The sequence below is a fragment of the Balaenoptera ricei genome, chromosome 14 (genome assembly GCF_028023285.1).
Source record: "Balaenoptera ricei isolate mBalRic1 chromosome 14, mBalRic1.hap2, whole genome shotgun sequence".
NCBI classification, from domain to species: Eukaryota; Metazoa; Chordata; class Mammalia; order Artiodactyla; family Balaenopteridae; genus Balaenoptera; species Balaenoptera ricei.
In genome coordinates, this window is record NC_082652.1 from 10,906,354 (window position 1) to 10,925,392 (window position 19,039).

The window sequence follows — 19,039 nt, forward strand, 5'->3', positions numbered from 1 at the left end:
TAGATCAAGGCTTATCTGTGACGAATTCCTTACTAGGACTCAGAAACAAGAGAAAAATAAGAACCATCCTTGTGCGAATTTTTCGTAGAACTAAATTTATTTCATTGTTAAAATGATTCCTTATTTTGAAATAATGCTCTTCCCCCCCTCTTTTCTCTTTTTGTGTAAATAAATTTCTTTTATGAAATGACGGTGGTGATAAGATTTGAGTGTTTCAAGGTCTTTTTGGCAAAGTCAAAAGTTGCCGAATCTATGTCAGACACCGCCTGCACCTTCTCAAATGTTAGTGGTTCATGAAGTCTCTAAATCAGGCACCCACAGCTGTGTATAAAAGCAGTACAGATAAAGCTCTATGGGAACTCAGCAAGGAGGGTGAGAAATCTTCTCATCTAGGTGAAATCAAGAAAGGCTTTAAAAGAGTTGACATTTGGGCTGAGACTTTAAAGATGGAGGGGCTTTGTATACCTAGAGTTTGAGGTAGATTTGAAAGGGAGGACACAGCTGGAACAAAGGCACAGGGGTGGGAACAGAATCCCACAATGAGTCATGCTGCAGGAATAGCAAAGACCTAGTTTAACCGGAGTAGTGGATTCCAACCTGTGAGCCACTGCCTCCTAGAGGACTGCAGAGGTATTGCAAGGTATCTGCCAATTTGGGGACCAATTTGCCAATGCCTCATCCCTAGTAGAACTACTTTTCAAATGTCTGTAGACCTGTTTATTCAAAAGCATTATTGAATTCATAGATGCATTTGGTCAACAAATTGTTTCCCAAACCAAGTATATTAAAATATCAACTGTTAGTTTGGCGATCCATGATTTTTTTTTAATGTCAAAAAGGGAACTTTATGCCATTTCCTAACCATTCATTCATCAAGTATTTATTGAGAGCCCATTACGTGCCAGGCACCATGCTAGACACAACTTGCTGAGGTAAACAAGATCCGGAGCAGGGAGACCAGTGGGGAGGATGTTGTAATCTGGGTGAAAGATGGGGAAAAGACTTAGATTAGGATGATAGCAGAGGAAAGAATGAAAAGTGGCCAGACTTGGGCATATTTTGAAAGTAGAATAAAAAAAGTAGAATTGCTGGTGGATTTGATGCTTAAGGGTCAGAGGAAGAGGAATAAAAAGTTACTCCTAGGACTTTAGCCTGGACAACTGGTTAGATGATGACAGACAGCACTGTATGAGAAAATGAGAAAGGGTTGGAACCATTGGACAACAGAGTGAGGCTTGTGGAGGTGGGTGAGAGGGTCACTGGAACTAATCCTGGAGGTCAGATCAAGAGGGTGGGGACCTTAAATGCCACAGCAAGAAGTCTGAACATTCATAACTGAAGGCACTTTCTTTAATCACCCCCCAAAGTTGTAAGCTTGGGATCCCTGAGGATGCTTGGGGGAGATGCTCTTCATTCAAGTATACTTGCTGAGTACCAACTATATGCAAGACACTGCACTTAGCATCGTGGGGGATACTAAGAAAGGCAGGACGTAATTTCTGCCCTGAAGGCACCATCATCTGATCAGCTGAGTTTCAAGATTTACAGATGAGAAGAGCAAGCATCCCATCTTTGAATAGTGGCATAATAAGATAGGCTCTGGGGGGAAGTTGGGATTCCGGAAGTTGCCAAGATCTCTATGAGGAATCAGGTGGAAATATCCTGAGTTACATCAGGGTGGGTCTCCTCTGCATCTTTTTGTCAAGAGAGTCATCCTCATGCTACCTAAAAACAGTCTTGATACACTCACTTTATTCAGTTTCCACTCTGCGTCCTTCACCCTGACCACTGAAATGGACTTCACTGGTGCACCCAACGCGGACCACCCCTTACTAGCCCAATGCAGCCATCCCCCAGATGCTGTGAGTACCGGCTACTAGGCTCACATCTGCCCTGGGGGGGAACTGCTCTCTAACAGGAGCCACTTCACCCAGAAAGCCCACTTTGGGCACAACCCTCCCCCAAAGCATCCTGTATACAATGACTAACTGACCTGGAGTTTAAAAAGGCTCACCCCGGCGCCCCAAGGCAGATCAATTCTGCAGCACAGTTCATGCTCCAGAGCTCCCTGTGGGATTGGGCTGTGGCTAGTCTCCAACTGAGACCACATCCTTGTTTAATTCCTTCTCCTGGGCTTTCCTGCTTCCCCCACTCCCGCTTGCTTCTAAGAGCTCAGTCTATCACATGCATGAGAACCCCAGGGAACCCAACCTAAAATATCAACTCTGCACTTTACTCTCTAACACAGTACTATTATTAATCATAACTAACATTTCTGAGCTCCTACTACATGCCAGACAGCATGCAAAGAGCTTCACGTACCTTCTAGGATCCCAAAGGTTCACTGCCATGACCCCCATTTCACAGGTGAGGAAATGGAAGATCTGAGAGGTTATCATGTGTGGCATCCCTAACACGTTTCCTCTGGCCTCTCAGAAGGAACCCAGACATAGGGGGCTGCACTTCTCCTTCTGCAAAACAACTGTTTCCTCCCCCTACATGTTCCTTGGTCCTCATTTTCCTCTTACTACCTTTGCACCCATCCCCCTCTGAAATCCACTGGTCAATTACATGGGTTTCATTGCTCAAGATCTCCTAGGGCAGAAAATTCAATTGATTTCCATCTATTTTAGTTTTCTCTCAGAATGGCTTTTTTAAATTGGCAATAAGCACTTTAGTTCTCCCAAGAATTGTTTGCTCAACAAAATGTTCGTAGCATTCATAATAGTTATGTGTGTTGAGGGGAGAGAGGATGTCCCACCACCGTCTCTTCTAGATGCTGAAAATAATTGACAAGATCTGGGTCTGCTGTAGAATCACAGAGGCTTCTCTCTCCCAAAGAATCAAGCCTCAGTGCCAGCAGAGTCAAAGGGGAAATATTGTGAAATTCCAAGCCCTTCCCTGAAGGAAGGGGCATAAGAGAATGAGGATGACTTATACCAGTCGTCTCTACAAAAAAAAGGGGGGCGTGTGGTGGGCAGAGGGCTGTTCCTTTTGCCTGGAGTGTCTTTTCCCTTTCTCCAACCACTGAACTCCTACTCATGCTTCAAAACCCAGTTTAAACGTCATCAACTCTAAGATTTACATGAGCTTCCCCAGCCCCCAACACAGTCATTGATTTCTGTGGACATACAGAGTACAATCCACTCTCAGAATATAGAATGGCAGCAAGAGCTCCTTCCTGGGTGAGATAACCCAGGATCAAATTCTCACTCCTTCACTGGCTGTGTGACTTTCTGCAAGTCATTCAACTTCTCTAAGCCTCAGTTTCCTCATCAGCAAAATGTTAGTGCACACAAACAGCACTCTGCCTGGAACACGATAAATGCTCAGTAAAATGGGAGCAAATTTCCTCATTACTATCATGATCACTCCTTCCTCTGAATTCCCATAAGCACCATTTTCCTATTGTCCATTCCATTAATTTGCTATTTACCCTAGATGGCCTTGTTTTGTTAATTAACATCTCATATGCGCACATCTCCTCTCCTTAAATACACTGCAAGGTCCCTGGGGACAGGAATGCGTCTTATACTTTTATATCCTGTACAGCTGTGAGAACAGTACCAAACAAGTAATATGTGCTCAAATATTTGCTGAATAAATTCTTAAAGCGTTGGCTATGAGTACAGGTACTTATTTTGCTTGGCAACAGAATAACATTTTGTATTTACATTCTCATTTCCAAGGCTAATTGATGTGGGTCTTATAATCATAAAAACCCCTCTAAACCCTCCCCTAATAATGGCAGAAGCCATCAACTAAACAAACCATTAGATGTATCAACAATCTATTAATCCGCTCTTAGGAGGGACACTGGTTGATTTTTCAGCTGTCTGGCTGCACAGAGGGATTGGATTTAACTGGAATATTCAGTTTGGTTTCCAGCTCTCCATCAGCACTGCTTACTCTATGAAATGAGGATTAGGTGATAATGGAGCTAATATAAATATGGAGTTAGAGAAAGTTATGCAGATAGCATCTAACACAGTTCCCGGCATATTGGAAATCTTTAATACATGGCAGCTCTAAAAATCTGGGGAGAAAGCAGAGGTGGCTAACAGAAAGGACTTTCAACCCTGGCTCTGCCACTTGCCAGCTGTATGACCTTGGGCAAGTCATTTGATCTCACTGACATCCAGTTTTCTCGTAAGTAAAACGGGGATAAAAATATCTGCATTGTGGGGCTATTATGAAGATTAAGTGAGATTATATGTATAATACGATAGCTGTCTGTATTGGCACAGCTGACACAGTGGAGGAAAAGGGACAGAGTACCTGCCCTCATGAAGTTCATAATCTAGGGGAAGACACAAACAATCAGTTAGGACAAGAGGATAGTAAGTGCTGCTACAGAGGTGGTACAGAGAACTGAGGAGACACACAAGAAGGCAAGAGAACAGCCTGGGCCCCTGTGGTGGTGTCACTGAAGGCTTCCCCCAAAGAAGGATTCGCTGGCCATTACAATTTCATTGCCCAGCTTCACATCCATCTTCCATCATCTCTGTGATGAAGCTGAGCTGCAACTACATCCGCACTTTTCAAGCTGCATCCCTGGCAGGTTCTGTAAGATGTAAGCCAGAGGTGACTACAAGGCTGGAGGAGGCTGTATTCGCTTTCCAGGACTGCCGTAGCAAAGTGTCACCAACTGGGTGGCTTACAAAACAGAATTTTATTCTCTCACAGTTCTGGAGGCTAGAAGTCCAAAATCAAGGTGTCAGCAGGGTGGGTTCCTTCTGAGGGCTGAGAGAATCTGTTCCATGCCTCTCCCCTAGCTTCTGGTGGTTTGCTATCAATTGTTGGTATTCCTTGGCTGGTATAAGCATCACCCCAATCTCTGCCTTCATGTTCCACTGGACTGTGTGTCCAAATTCCCCCTTTTAATAAGGACAACAGTCATTTTGGATTACTATGACCTATTCCAGCATGACCTCATCTTGACTAATTACATCTGCAGTGACGCTATTCCCAAATAAGGTCCCATTCTGAGGTTCTGGGGGCTAGGACTTCACCATATGAATTTGAGGGTTGGGAGGATACATTCAACCCTTAAAAAGCGCAGAAGGGATTGCTCCTTCCGGTCTGCATCCTGTTCCCATCCGTGTCAATGGTTCTCCCCTGACCCTGGGCAGTGCCAACTGGTTCCAGAAACAGCAGTTAGCTCCTGTGTCCAGGTGTGTTTTCTCACACTGCCGGAAACAGCTTCATTGTACCCCATCACTCACCAGTATCAGCTGGCCAGGGCTACCCCCTCCGAGGCAGTCTCAGCCCTGTGGGGACCCTCCTCCAAACATCTAGATTCTAAAACCCAGCCTCTTCCCTTTAGGTATTAGCTTCTTTCTGCCCGTGAGAGGCAATCTCTGACATGGTCCCCCCATGATCCCTGCCCTCTGATATTTGTGCCCTTGTGCCATCACCTCCCCTGGCGTGTAGGACGGACTTGCTGACTTGCTTCTACTAGAAAACGGCAGAGATGATGGGACGTCACTTCAGGGATTCGATAATAGGACTGTGGCCTCTGTCAAGGATGTTTTCTTTTGCTTGTTCAGTTAATGATGTTTTGTCTTGCCACACTGCGAGCTGCCCTATGGAGGCCCATGTGGCAGGGAACTGAGGGAGGCCTCCAGCAAATAGATGGGGATGAACTGAGGGCTTTGGTCCAACAGCCCACGGGGAACTGAATCCTGCCAGCAACCAAGTGAGTGAGCTTAGAAGGAGGTCCCTCCTCAGTCGAGCCTTCAGAGGAGACCCCAGCCTCAGCTGCCACTTTTACTGTTGTTATGAGAGACCCTGATGGAGAAGATCCAGCTAAGCCATGCCCAGGTTCCCAAACCACAGAAAATATGAGATAATGAATGGTTGTTTTAAGTTACTGAGCTGTGGGATAATTTGTTACATAGCAATGGATAACTAATCCACTGCAGTTACTATCTCTGTGACCTCAGTGTTCCCTTTTTATCTTTTCCATCTTCCAATAAGTGCTTAACCAACTCCCTATTAAATTCTCTCAGTTAAATTAGTTCCTGTGATTTCTATTTTCCTGATTGGACACGAACTGACACAAGATGACATCTAAATTGTGACCTTGAGGACGAGTAGGGGTTAGCTAAGCAAAATGATGGGAAGAGTGTTTCAGGAAAAGGGAAAAGGATAAAACATAGGTAAAGCCTTGGCACCATTCATTCTTTAAACATATTTATTAAATACCACTATGTGCCAGGCCTGGTCCTAGGAATGAGATTATGAATGAGAGAACAAGGTCCTACCCTCACGAAGACTATCCTCACGTGTAAGCCAAGACCGGTACATCAGAGACAGCCCCACACATGCATCCTGTCAAGATAGGAGCACTTGCCTTGGCATCCCTAATCTAGGCACGAGCTGAGGAACTACCTCCCAGCTTCAGCATCTCATCTGTGAAGCAAGGATGACAGTGTCTCCCTCCCAGGACTGTAGCACTGACCAGATGAGGCTGGGGGTGGGAGGCGCTTAAAGAAGCTTTGTGTAGGAGTCCTACTTTAATAACTGGCACTCTCAACTCAGAATGATCCAAGTTCTTCATCTGCCCACGTGGCCAGCGGCCCTCTGCTGGCCTGGAGCTGGCTGCAGACAAGGCCTGGGTTAACAGGATTAAACAAAGAGCCTGTTGCTTCTGGCCCCAGCCAGCGGGTTGCTGGTCATTGATAAAAACCAGCTGTAATAAAAAGAGCAACCTCCCCCTGGCCACCCACCCCATAAATCATCAGCTACCAAGGGCTACTGAATTACCTTTAGAAAATGGATGACACCAAGCTGGAAGGCTGCTTGATAAGGTTTCCCTTTGAATAATTCCATGTAGAAAGCTGGGTTTGAGAAATGGGGTCCTTCCGCCAGCTCAGCCCCATCCATGCCGTCTCTGCCAGGTGCTTTCAAGATAAACATGTTTCCTTATGGGCTGCCAGAGCATCTGTGACAAAGGAAGAAAACTTACTGTCAGGTCCCAGGAAAGAATCTACTTCTGCCCAAGACATAAAAGGTGGTTTTGTTTTATTATTATTGTTCATGATTTGTAGTACTAACTTATTAATAATAGCTATGATTTATTAAGCATATTCTATGTGCCAGGCAGTGTGCAAAGCATGTGATCTCATTAAATCCTTAAACAACCATATGAGGCAAGTCATGTTATTCTCTCCATTTGGTTGCTGAGAAAATTAAAGCTCGGAGAGGTAATATGACTTTCTCAAGGTCACACAGCTAGTAAGTGTTGGAACTGGGACTCAAACCCATGCCCTTAACAGGAATCAGCAAACTTGTTCTGTAAAGTGTCAGACAGCAAATATTTTGGGCTTTGTAGGCCATCCTGTCTCTGTTGCAACTACTTACATCTGCCCCTGTAGTACAAAAGCAGCCACGGACTATACATAAACAAATAGGCATGGTTTTGTTCCAATAAAACTTAATTTACACAAACAGGCAAAGGACCTGATTCGACAGATCAATGGACCATGACCTACTATGGCAACGTCTACTCTTAGCAGTTATATGGCACTAACTCTACATTTGGACTTTGCAGTTTCCTCCACTTCTTTATTTCCACGTAGAAAATGTACTGGCTCCTCATGGAGTTATTTCATTTATTCAATTCATTTATAATTCCTTTACTGCTTTCTTGAAGGCTCTAGCTTTAAGGAAAATAACAGATTCTGTGAGGTGGAGAAGCAAGATTTGTAATAGATTTCAATCATTCACTGTATAAGTGAGGAAAAGACCTGTTGAGCTAGGGTAACAATAAATCCCCAAATCTTAGACTTAGAAAAGGGCTTCTTAAACTCAGCATTATTGACTTGTGGGGCTGGATAACTCTTTGTTATCCTGTGTATTGTTGGGAAAGGGGTGGAGGGGGAAGGTTAGGGAAGTCTTTCCCATGGAAGTGTCAAGAACTCTGAGGGGTGTGTAGGAATCAACTAGATAAAGAGGAGGAGGAAAGAGTTGTAGGCAGAGAAGTGGGAGTGAAGGAGCCTGCTGTGTCTGGGGGAGCTGAAAGGTCAGCGGGATGAACACACAGGAAATAAAGGGTGAGTGGTGTATGAGGCGGCTTAAGAGGATGAGGGCCGGATCACCCAGGGATGCTATGAGAGTTTACAGAGTTTGGTTTTGCTCTTACAGGCAATGAGAAGTCACCCAGTTTTCATCAGGGAGTGAATAATTTACTTTGCATTTTGAACAGATCATTCATGCTGCAGTGTGGAGAATGAGGTAGAAGGGGGTGGGGGGGGATGCAGGGAGACGGATCAGCTGACTGTTACCGCCCTTCCAGGTGAGAGGTGATGGGAGCTCAGGGTGGTGGTGGGGAAGACAGAGAAGAGTGCATATATTTCAGAGATAATTAGGATGTGAGATGTCAAGAGGGGAGAGGTTTTCAGATTGTCATCATTTCTGGCCTGTACAGCCAGATGGATGATTGTGAGGCTCACTAAGAAACACTGGAGAAGGACCAGGTTTGGGGGTAAGGGAGTAGGGAGACAATACAGACTGTAATAGACTGCGAGCTTAACAAGTCTTTGAGGCGGCCAGGTGAAAATATCAAGAAGGCAGCCAGAGATATTTGTCTGCAAACCAGAGGAAAGATGAGGCTGAAGTTACTAATACAAGAATTATCAGAACAATGCTCAACCCTTGCATTGCAGCTTGTGGTTTGGACCCCAATCCGTGGCTTCATCATTTGCGGCTGGTTATCCTTGACTAAATGGCAGTAACTATAACACCTCTACAAAGATAGAACCATTTGTCTGCTTCCCTCAGAATTCATTCATTCATTCAGCAAACAGTTTTGGATCTCCTCATTTGTGACTGGTTAGCCTCGATTCAGTGGCGATAAACCTAACAACTCTACAGAGGTAGAACCATTTGTCCGCTTCCCTCAGAATTCACTCATTCATTCATTCAACAAACAGTCTTGGATGATACTGTGTACCAGATTTTGTCCTTGTGGGGGCTGATGCTACAGCAGTAAACGAGGACCAACAAGGTTACGGTCTTTACAGGCATTTGGTATTTTATGGTTTCTTCCTTTGTGTGAGTTGCTCACAACAAGGAACTCTTGTTCTTGCATGTCTGGTCTGGAGTAAATCACCCCACACTGAAGGAAGTGCTTGCCTGTAAAATGACCTCAAATTTTTAATAGGAAGATAGAATTAGAGTATCTCAGCCTTGTACTGTTAGGATCCATTTAATTCAATGACGTCAAATAGATTTCTTCTCACATGCCAACTTTAACTGATTGATATTGACTGCCTGGAGAAATAGGCTGAGAATGTTTCAGCCAGAAAAAAACAAAGTGATCAATTAGTCATGTCTGTCAGGGGTTTGCTATGGAAGAGTGAGATGCAATGTGTCCATGGTTCTGATCTCAACTCTACCTTTTCATGTACTGCTGAATTCTGTTTCATAATATCTTGTTAAGGAACTTTGAGTCTATGTTAAAGATATTGGTCTATTATTTTCTTTTTTTAAGTCAGCTTTTCTTATGAGAGTTATGCTGACCTAATGATATGAGTTGGAAACAATTCTCTTCTTTATTTTCTGAAAGGGTTTGTGTAATCTTGGCATAATTTTGTCCTTAAATATCTGATAAAATGGGCCTATAGTTGTGGCGGAGAGAAGTCAAGAAGAGTTTTTAAATTGTGAATTCAATTTCTTAAATAGATACAGGGCTTTTTAGATTTTCCATTTCTTCTTCTGTTAATTTTAGTAGGCTGTATTCTTCGAGGAATTTGTACATTTCATTTAAGTTGTCAAAGGTAACCCATTAATTTAAAAGGTGTGAAACTAAACCTTAGATATGACAACTGACAGGCCCTAGGACACAGAGTAAATGACAGATGATCAAATGTAAGAACGCAGGGCTTCAGAGGCTGAGTCAATTGTTCTCAATCTGGCACATCCAGATGTATCCTACTTGCAAAAGCCACAGGGAAATTGACAAAGGATCTTTCCCCAAATGACACACCCATGCATTTTAAATGCCCACATGCTGCAGTATTTAGCACGATCTGGTGACTTGGAGAAAAAGAGCTGCCCAGGGTAAAAAAATCACCATTAGCACCAAACTGGAGCCTCAGATTTTAGCGATCTTACCTGCCTAAGCCTGAGGCTTTTTGAAAAAACTCGTGGTTCACAAGAAAGAGAAACCCAGTCCATTCAGGTTGCCCTGGGAAGTATCCCAGGCTGCTTTCCCTCAGTTGAGCACAAGAAGCCGGGCTGTCCATGCAGATTATTGCCCCCTGAATCCAGGCCTGGCCATTGGAAGAAAAGCCCCTGAGGACCTTCTCTGCCTGGCCTGACCTACTTAGATGCGATGTGCCTAGTGAGAATGGGAATGGAGCTGATGGCGATGGACAAGAAGGCAGGCCCGGGGTGGCCCAAGGGAGATGAGCTCACAGGACTCGGCTCAAAATGCCTCTGGGGGAAGGTCTCTCCAGAGGAGAAGCATCTGTTAAATCTGGATACTCAGTGCCCTGCTGAAAATTTTTCAGTGACACCCCTGTGCACTCATGAAATAATCCAAACTCCTGCACATGGCCTCCAGGGCACTGCATGACCTGATCGCTCCACGCGTCTTTCCCCATCCTTCCCCCGACCACTGTCTTCTTTGAGTGAGACTGACCTACTTTTACAGGCAAAATGGTAACACGCTCTCCCTTCCGTCGGGGCCTGGCATGGGCTGTTCCGTTTGCCTAAACTCTGTTCTTCCTCTATTTTCACTTGGCTTGTCCTCCTCGATCTTCAGGTCACAGCTTAAAGATCACTGACTCCACAGTGCTTCCCAACACCACAAGTCTGGGGCCCTCCTCTGTGCCGCCACAGCCTGCTGCGCTCACTCGTTGCTCCGGAGTAACTTGCCTATCCATGTGTCAGTATACCCTCCCTAGTCTGCAAGCTACCTGGCCTCTCCGCTGAGTCCCACAGTCCTATGAGCAACTGCCTACTTGATGTCTTCTTTTGGATGCTTATAAGCACGGCGGACCTAACCTGGCTGATACCAAACTCCCACTCCCCCTCCCAAACTGTTCCTCCCACAGTCTTTCCCATCTCAGCAAACCGCACCTCCATCCATTTAACTGCTCAAGCCAAAAACCTTGGAGTCATCCTTAACTCCTCCCATTTCATCACATCCCACATCTTATTCATCAGCAATATACCTTTCCAAATACGTCCAGAGTCAGGCCACATACCGACAAGAAAGTAAGAGAGAAAAAAGCGAAAAGCCAATAAAGTTTGCGTAATAAGCAAGTTACCGCTGGGGGAAACTGCTGGGGACCCTCTGGGAGACTGTGGTAAACACACCTCAGAATATTCCCATGGAGGATGGGGGATGGGACGTTAAGCCACCAACTCCCATCCCACGATGGTTAAAGGTTGCTCTGAGAGTGTCAATTTCTCCGCACTTCCAGGTTATACCAGAGCTCAGCAAGATGAGCTCTCAAGCAGAGGAGAGGCAAGCACTTGTGGTAAAAAGCTGTCAGCAGCACACTCTGAAATGTTTGAAGCTTAAGAAAAACGCAGGTGGACCACAGAGATGCAAGGTGGGGCATCTACTATATTGGGGAAAAAAGTCTACTGTAAGAAATCGGAACCCCAGGCATACTGGTACCAAGGCATGGGGGGTCTGATTTTTATATTCCCTGAATGATACAGAAATCCGCAGCCAAAAAATTAGCATAAATATAAGTCTGGATTTTGAAGCTCTTGAGCCTCAGGAGGAACAAAAGCAAAAACACTGCATAAAGATGGAATCCATTACCAGGAAGGTCTGTTGGGGTTTCCACCCCGCTGCACAGAGTCCATGGACAGCAAGCCAGACCAGTGGAAATGACCAGCAGAAAGAGGACAGCTCCAGCCCCTCCCCCCGCCCCCCAGCATGGAGCTTCTCCCACGTGGATACAGCAGTTAGAACTGAGAGGACAGTCAGCTCACCAAGGACATGTTAAAAAGAAACCTCCCAACAATGAGATACCACTGCACACCTATTAGAATGGCAAAAATCCAAAAGACCGACAACAGCAAATGCTGGAGAGCATGTGGAGCAACAGGAACTCTCCCACATTGCCGGTGGAAATGTAAAATGAAACAGTCACTTTGGAAGATGATTGGGCAGCTTCTTACAAAACTAAACATACTCTTACCCATGTGGTCCAGCAAACACGCTCCTTGGTATTTTTCAAAATGAATTAAACACTTATGTCCACACAAAAACCTGCTCTCAGATGTCTGTAGCAGCTTTATTCATAAGTGCCAAACCTGGAATGAACCAAGTTGAGCTTCAGTTGATAAATGGGTAAATAAACTGTGGCACATCCACACAGTGTAATGTTATTCAGCGCTACAAAGAAATGAGCTACCAAACCATGAGAAGACATGGAGGAACCTTAAACACATCTTACTAAGTGAAAGAAGCCAATTTAAAAAACTAAATACCTTACGATTCCAACTATATGATATTCTGGAAAAGGAAAAACTAAGGAGATGGTAAAAAGATCAGTGGTTGCCAGGGGCTGGGGCAGGGAGGGATGAAAAGGTGGAGCACAGAGGATTTTTGGGGCAGTGAAACTACTCTGTACGATACTACAGTGGTGGATACATGCCATTACACATTTGTCCGAACCCACAGAACGTACAACACAGAATGCACCTGAATGTAAACTATGGACTTTGGGTGATAACAATGAGCCAGCGTAGGTCCATTGATTGTCATCAATGCCCCGCTCTGGTAGAGGATACTGATAGCCGGAGAGGCTGTGTATCTGTGGGGACTCTATGCTCTCCGCTGAGTTTGCCTATGAAACTAAAACTGCTCTAAAAGATAAAACCTATGAAACAAAACAGAACAGAACAAAAAGAAATATCTCTTCCCCTCTCTCTCCTTCCCACCTCACCACAGCAGGAAAAGAGGAGCAGGAAAGTGTAGGGAGCACGGGCGTAAGAGGCCAGAGCCATCCCCTAAGTCCAGTCCATGCTGGCAAACAAAAGGGGGAACTCTGAATGAAATATGTCAGTTGAAAAATGGCCTGGTGACTAGGCTATTTTAATAGCTCAAGGAGATTGAAGAGTTATGGAATCCAACTGACTTATCAGGTGGCAAGAAGGTGGGATGGGGGTGGGAGGTGTAACAGAGACTGGCTTCATAACAGTTACTGAAGAAAAAAAAATAATTTCATGTTTTGTTTTCTCAATGAGAAAAGACTTCTCAATCAATCAGGCTCCAGAGGCAATTTCTGCGCTCTTTTACAAATCAGATAAATTCTCCCTTGTTTCTACACCGAATGTTTACCCATATATATACTGCAGGCGCACACGCGCGCACACACACGCACACACACACACACACACACACACACACAGAGCTGAGAAAAGCCTTTACGGCTGGCAACATCCTAACACCTGCTCTGGTCTTGTTGGCAGCACACAGGCCATTTAACAAGAATATGCTCTGGCTCTGCTGAGAAGCAGAGTATCAATAACAATCATAATTACAAAATCTCACACTTCTATTCCATTTTGTTTCAGGAGGTTTAAAACACTTGGCAGACTTTAATTCATTAGCATGGGTACACACACTCACCAACCATGGGAGGAATAGCAATTGTGAGATGCTCCTGCCCAAGCCTGATACGGTGTGATAAGATCCCAGGACATCTGTCAGACAGTTACACGTAGCACCATGTCCTGCAACTGTTCTGCAAAGGTTGAGACAACTTCCCTCAAGGCTTTCCATGTCCCCAGTGGTCAATGGGCTGCCATATTGGTTCTTTGAGTTTTATCCAAAGTGGTTATTTCTTCTCTACTTTGACTTGGGTCTCATCTCACAGCTTCTAGGGATATGGAAAGACTGATGAGGCCCCCAGAGAATAGTTTTCTAACAATAGTGAGGGTCTTGGTCATGACCCCACCTGCTACAGCATACCCTTCCTCTTCCCCACAAAGCACAGTAGCCCTATCAAGTAAAAACTTGGCCAAGTGCAGCAAAAAATGCCCTGATCCTTATCACTTTCCAGGATCAGAGAGACAGAGATGAAAATGAGTTAAGGCTGGGGGCAGGGGTGTGTTCCCTCACATGCCACGTTCCCCCCACCACAGGACCTTTCATGGGCTGCTCCCTCCACCTGGGACACACCCACCCCCATGCTCTCCCCCTCACTTAATTCCAGCACCTCCTTTAGAGCTCAGCACAGGTCACCTCCCCAACTCTGATGCAAACTTCTTTGTTAGACACTCTCACAGAAAGAAGCAAGTCCATTTCTCCACATTTTGTTCACTTTGTAACAATTTACTCATTTTTGAGATTATTTGATTATGATCTGCCCCCACACCACCTGGACTTTAATTTCCAATAGAGCAAGGCCTGTGGCTAATTTTGTTCACCAACATAGCTTCAGAATTTAGCATACTGCCTGGTACAGTAGATACTCAATAAATATTTTAATGAATAAATCAATGAATCCTATTTTACTGAGAAATACAAACACATTCGATAAATACTTGTTGAATAAATTAACCAATATCTCTAAAACTGGCTTAATATTAGTACCTACTTAATAATAGGACCTACCTAATAGAGCTATTAGAATTACAGTGTTAACGCAAATAAAACTCTTAACAGTGCCTGGCACATAACAAGCACCCAGTAAATATGAGTTAATCTTATTGTTCATATCGGTATCCCCCTAATAGGAAGATACTTTGAATTATTATGTAAAGGGAGTTTTCTTCTTTTTATTTTCTAGTAACCCAGCCCTTCTTTCAGCCTGGGCAACATTTTTCAGATATGGAAACAGAGGCTCAAAGAGACCCTAAACTGCACAGCTGGTAAATGGCAGAATTTGGATTCCAATCTACTTCTCTCAGACTCCAGAACACTAGTGTTTAACCCACATTTTCTCAAACCATCTAGCAACTGTCCAATGAATAAACAAACAGAACTTCAACTTTACTCATTTGAAAGATCAGCTTATTTTTTTATTTGTCCTCTAAAGAGAAAATATCATTTTACTGAAGAATCACTGTCATTACAAAAAGTACCTAAAACGATAGTAATCCCATGTCTAGCTGCGAAATAAATTCTCCTTTTTTATTACAACAAAGACAATGGTGTACTGATGCATTATTGGAAACAATTATCTCTATCCTTGGTTTGGGCTGTAGCTCACCACAAGTTGCTGCCTCAGCCAATATTACTTAAAGATGGTGATTTTTTGTTTCAGTCGCATGAAGTATACTTTAAAAGCAAACAGGAGGCCCTGCTTGAAAAATCGATTACATGTTTCCATTTTAATGTAAACATTTAGTGTCCAACCCTCCACCTCACCACCTCATTAGCATTTGAAGGCAAACCCCCACTGCAGACCATTACTTCAAAACCTTTTTAAATTTTCAGACAGAGAAAGCAAAGGCAGCAAAATAGAGACCTTAGCTGATAGTTGATCAAATGCAATAATCGTGATGAGGGCTGTGGGGCAAACTGCAGGAGAAATGGGAAAATATCAGCTTCAAATCCATCTCTGCCTCCAGGGAGCTACTCAGGTGCTTATTTGGATTTTTAGAGAATCTTTCAAGTTCTGTTTTGCAAATATTGCACCTCCAAAACATAACAATAAATAAAGTGGATTTTATCATGGTCAATTTATGCCCTAAATGACCAAATTTTCCTTTTCTCCATGCTGAGGAGTCACCCCTCTGAGGATACTAGAGAAGACTCCTTGGCTAAAACCCACAGGGTCGGAAACGAAAGTGCTGTTTGAAGCCCAGTGCTGTCCCCCCCTGGTGACATGGTGTCCTGCTTCCAAAGCCACAGAAAGCAGCCTGCACTCTTCCTGAAAAACATTCAGCCTGTCTGCGCCGCCATCCACCCAGCACGCCAGGTGTGATTGAGGCAATTTAGGCTGAGTGCAGTGTGCTCCATTTCAGGCTGAAATCACGCCAAAGACTCCTTACAAAAGCTACATTCAGCACCTCCAGTTCCACATTCCATCCCGCGCATTGTCTGCCATTATCACCCAGGATTCCAAAAGCACTTGGCCGCATTAAATAAGAGTCAGGAAGGAAAAGCATAGCAAGGGACTGCTTGAGGACGCAAAGCTGGAATAATGAAAAGGGACGCAGCCAGGGACGCAGCCAGAGACGTCAGCTGAGCTCTGAAAACAGACGAGGCTTAACGAGCAGGAGGGAGGTCGGGTTTCTCCAAAAAGGCAGATTCAACCAGGTAAGAACTGGATCATCACGCTCTACAGATGGGGGTGCGCCTTGGTTCAGTACCTCTGGAGGTTTGGCAGTACTCATTAAAACTAAAAAGGGCATGTGCTCTAGGGTCCAGACGTTTCTCTTCCTGGCAACTCTGCTAGAGAAAAATGCAGATGGATGCAATGCGCACAAGGAGGGATACACAAGGATTTTCAACACTGGGTTGCTTGTAAGAGCCAAAAGGTGGGAAATGATCTAACATCTGTCTACAGAGAAACAGTCACACTGTGGAATACTATGCAGCAGCAAAGGGATTATGCCCTAAGTGGAAATGATAATAATATCCACACATACCTGTCCAGGGCTTGAGATGTTCCAGAAACTCTCGTAAGTGCCTTCCACGCATTAAACTGTTTAATCCTTATAACCGTCCTTGAGTAGTTCTGCAGTTAGGCTCACAGAGCAATTCGGGGCACCAAGACGTGAAATGACCTGTTACCCAATGCAAGTCCTTGTGCCCGACGCACCGAGAGGCCAAACGATACTAAAACGTCGGAGTTTGGAGCAGAGAGAGGTTTACTGCGGGGCCCAGCAAGGAGAACTGGGGGCTCATGCCTTAAAAAACCCCAAACTCCCGAAAGCTTTCAGCAAAGCCCTTTAATAAGGAAAGGTGAGGGAGGGGCGTGGTTAGTTGCTGCAGACTTCTTGGTGGCAGATCCTTTGTTCTTGAGGCCAGGTCCCAATGTTCCATAAACCTCCACCAAAACAAATGTTACTCTCTGTTCTGACAAGAGAGGGAAAGGTCCCAAGGTTCAACTTTCCCCTCCGAGGTCCAGGCCCCCGGCTAAGGTGGCGGGGGGGGCGGTGGTGGTCCCTGCGCAGGCCGGTTACCCTGCCTGGGTCTTCCCGCCAGTGGCTAGGCCTGGCTGAGCAGGCACATCTCAGCTGGCGGCGCCCTCAGGGCCAGACCCCAGACCCTGCAGCCGTCATCACTGAGGGAGCCAGGCGCCCAAGACCCCGCCGGCTCTCGGGCTCCTCAGGCTGCCCAAAGCGGGGCTGGGCCCGAGGACCGCAACCCACGGAGACCACCGCCGCCATTAGGTCGCGGAGCTGGGGATGCGGGAGAGGTTCGCGGCTGCTCCGAGGCCTGTGCCCGGGCCCCCCAGCTCACCCGCGGGCCGGAGGCCAGAGGGCCGCGGGGAGAAGGCCGCGACCCGCCTCGTGCCGCACTCTCTGCCGGGAAGACGCCTGCGAGGCTGGGACCAGGACCACTAACCGCCAAGCTAACGGTCTCGCGCTCGCAGCAAAGGTTGCGGGCTGAGCCTCTCGCGCTAATGGTCTCGCGGTAACACTAACGGCTGCGCACACGCCCCGCCCCTGTTACACACCTGCCCAGGATCACGCAAGTCCGCAGGGCGTTTAAACTCACGCCAGCTGGATCCAAAAGTCATCGTGCCTCTCAAGGAATTTTAAAACAGATTTTTGCCCTTTAAATTAAAAAAAAAAAAAAAAAAAAGCATGATGTTGTGGAATGATACCTACAATCTGCATCTGCCAGCTAGAGTCTCAGGTGCCAAAGAGCCTCATGGCCTGTGGCCTCTCGTTGCTTAAACGGCATTGAATGAACTTGGCCACCAAACGCCACTCTCTCACTCCTTCCTCTGCTTCCCGGGCTCATCATTCCCTTCCCGTAGCACATTATTATTATGTTTAGATATGCTCATTCATTCAGTCAGGTCTCAGTCAAGTTTGTCGTCCTGGGGGCCCTTTTGTTTCTTCAACATGTGCCCTGCGCCAAACCGGAAGTGGGGGGGAGGGAGTACCTGGAAGGGTGGATTCTGGAGTCTGACAGGCCTAGGTTTGAATCTGTGCTCTGCCTGTGTGTCCTTGGGCAAGTGACTTCGCCTTTGTGAGCCTCATTTTCCTCACCTGTTAAATGGGGACATTAATAGTTCCTACCTCATGGGTTGTGACGATAATGTTTGGGAAATGTTTAGCATAATTCTTGGTACATGGTAAGCCTCTCTCTGGTCCATACTCAGAGGGGAAAAAACATTCACATTTTCTTATGTCTTCCTTCTTTGGGATGCGCCTGACTCTACCCAAAGGAGGAAAAGTAGCAGATTCAGTTCAACATATAACATTTACTGACCACCATCCAGTCTACAACTCCTCTTCCTGTTGGCACATGGACTTCCATTTTGGAAACTCTCCCACTGAGAATGGTTCTGGGATGAGTGTCCCTTCCCACTGTTGAAACCCATAAGGGGACAGGAGAATGACACAGTTTCCTCTAGTCACCTGCTTTCTCCAGAGGCTTGGAATCTTGAGCTGGTGACGAAAGGATGTAGAGATGGTTGAGGCTGTGAACTGGACAATTTCTGCTGATGGACATGTGCTATAATTCTTGATGTTTATTCCCTTGCAAGCCTGGTCCTCCAGCCCGTCATTCATTCCATACACCCCATAGCCTTCCACATATTCTCCTTTAGTTGAAGAAAGCTGGAGTTAGGTTTGTGTCCCTTGCCACCAAGAATGTCGGCTGATACCTGCTATCCACAAGATGCTGTGGATGTGGGAACTAATATGATGTCATCAGTCCCTGTGCTCAAGTTGTCCACAGCCTTGCAGGGAAGTTCAGAGCACTCTCATTAGGTGCATGGTTAGGTAGTATTCATCCTCTCCACCTCCCAAAAAAGGCAATATCTGAGTGGAGCTGAGATGAGAGAGAAGGGCAGGAGAGTCATGACTGAAACAATGATATTTGATTTCTCTGCATACTATGACCCCATTCTAGAGACCAGAGACCATACCCAAGCTT

At 45.5% G+C, this 19,039-nt stretch overlaps 1 protein-coding gene and 1 long non-coding RNA gene across 2 annotated transcripts in view; both read right to left on the reverse strand.

Moving 5' to 3' along the window:
- Positions 1-6,863, reverse strand: part of LOC132347613 (uncharacterized) — a 36,667-nt gene extending 29,804 nt beyond the window's left edge. The window contains exon 1 of the long non-coding RNA XR_009497247.1: positions 6,769-6,863. This is a non-coding gene — a long non-coding RNA (uncharacterized LOC132347613). The remainder of the gene's footprint in view (positions 1-6,768) is intronic.
- A 16-nt stretch (positions 6,864-6,879) lies between these two features.
- The window catches only part of SUDS3 (SDS3 homolog, SIN3A corepressor complex component), a 374,523-nt gene continuing 362,363 nt past the window's right edge, over positions 6,880-19,039 (reverse strand). Inside the window, exon 14 of the mRNA XM_059894291.1 lies at positions 6,880-6,946. Within this exon, the coding sequence (XP_059750274.1) occupies positions 6,928-6,946 (19 nt within the window). The 3' untranslated portion in view covers positions 6,880-6,927. The remainder of the gene's footprint in view (positions 6,947-19,039) is intronic.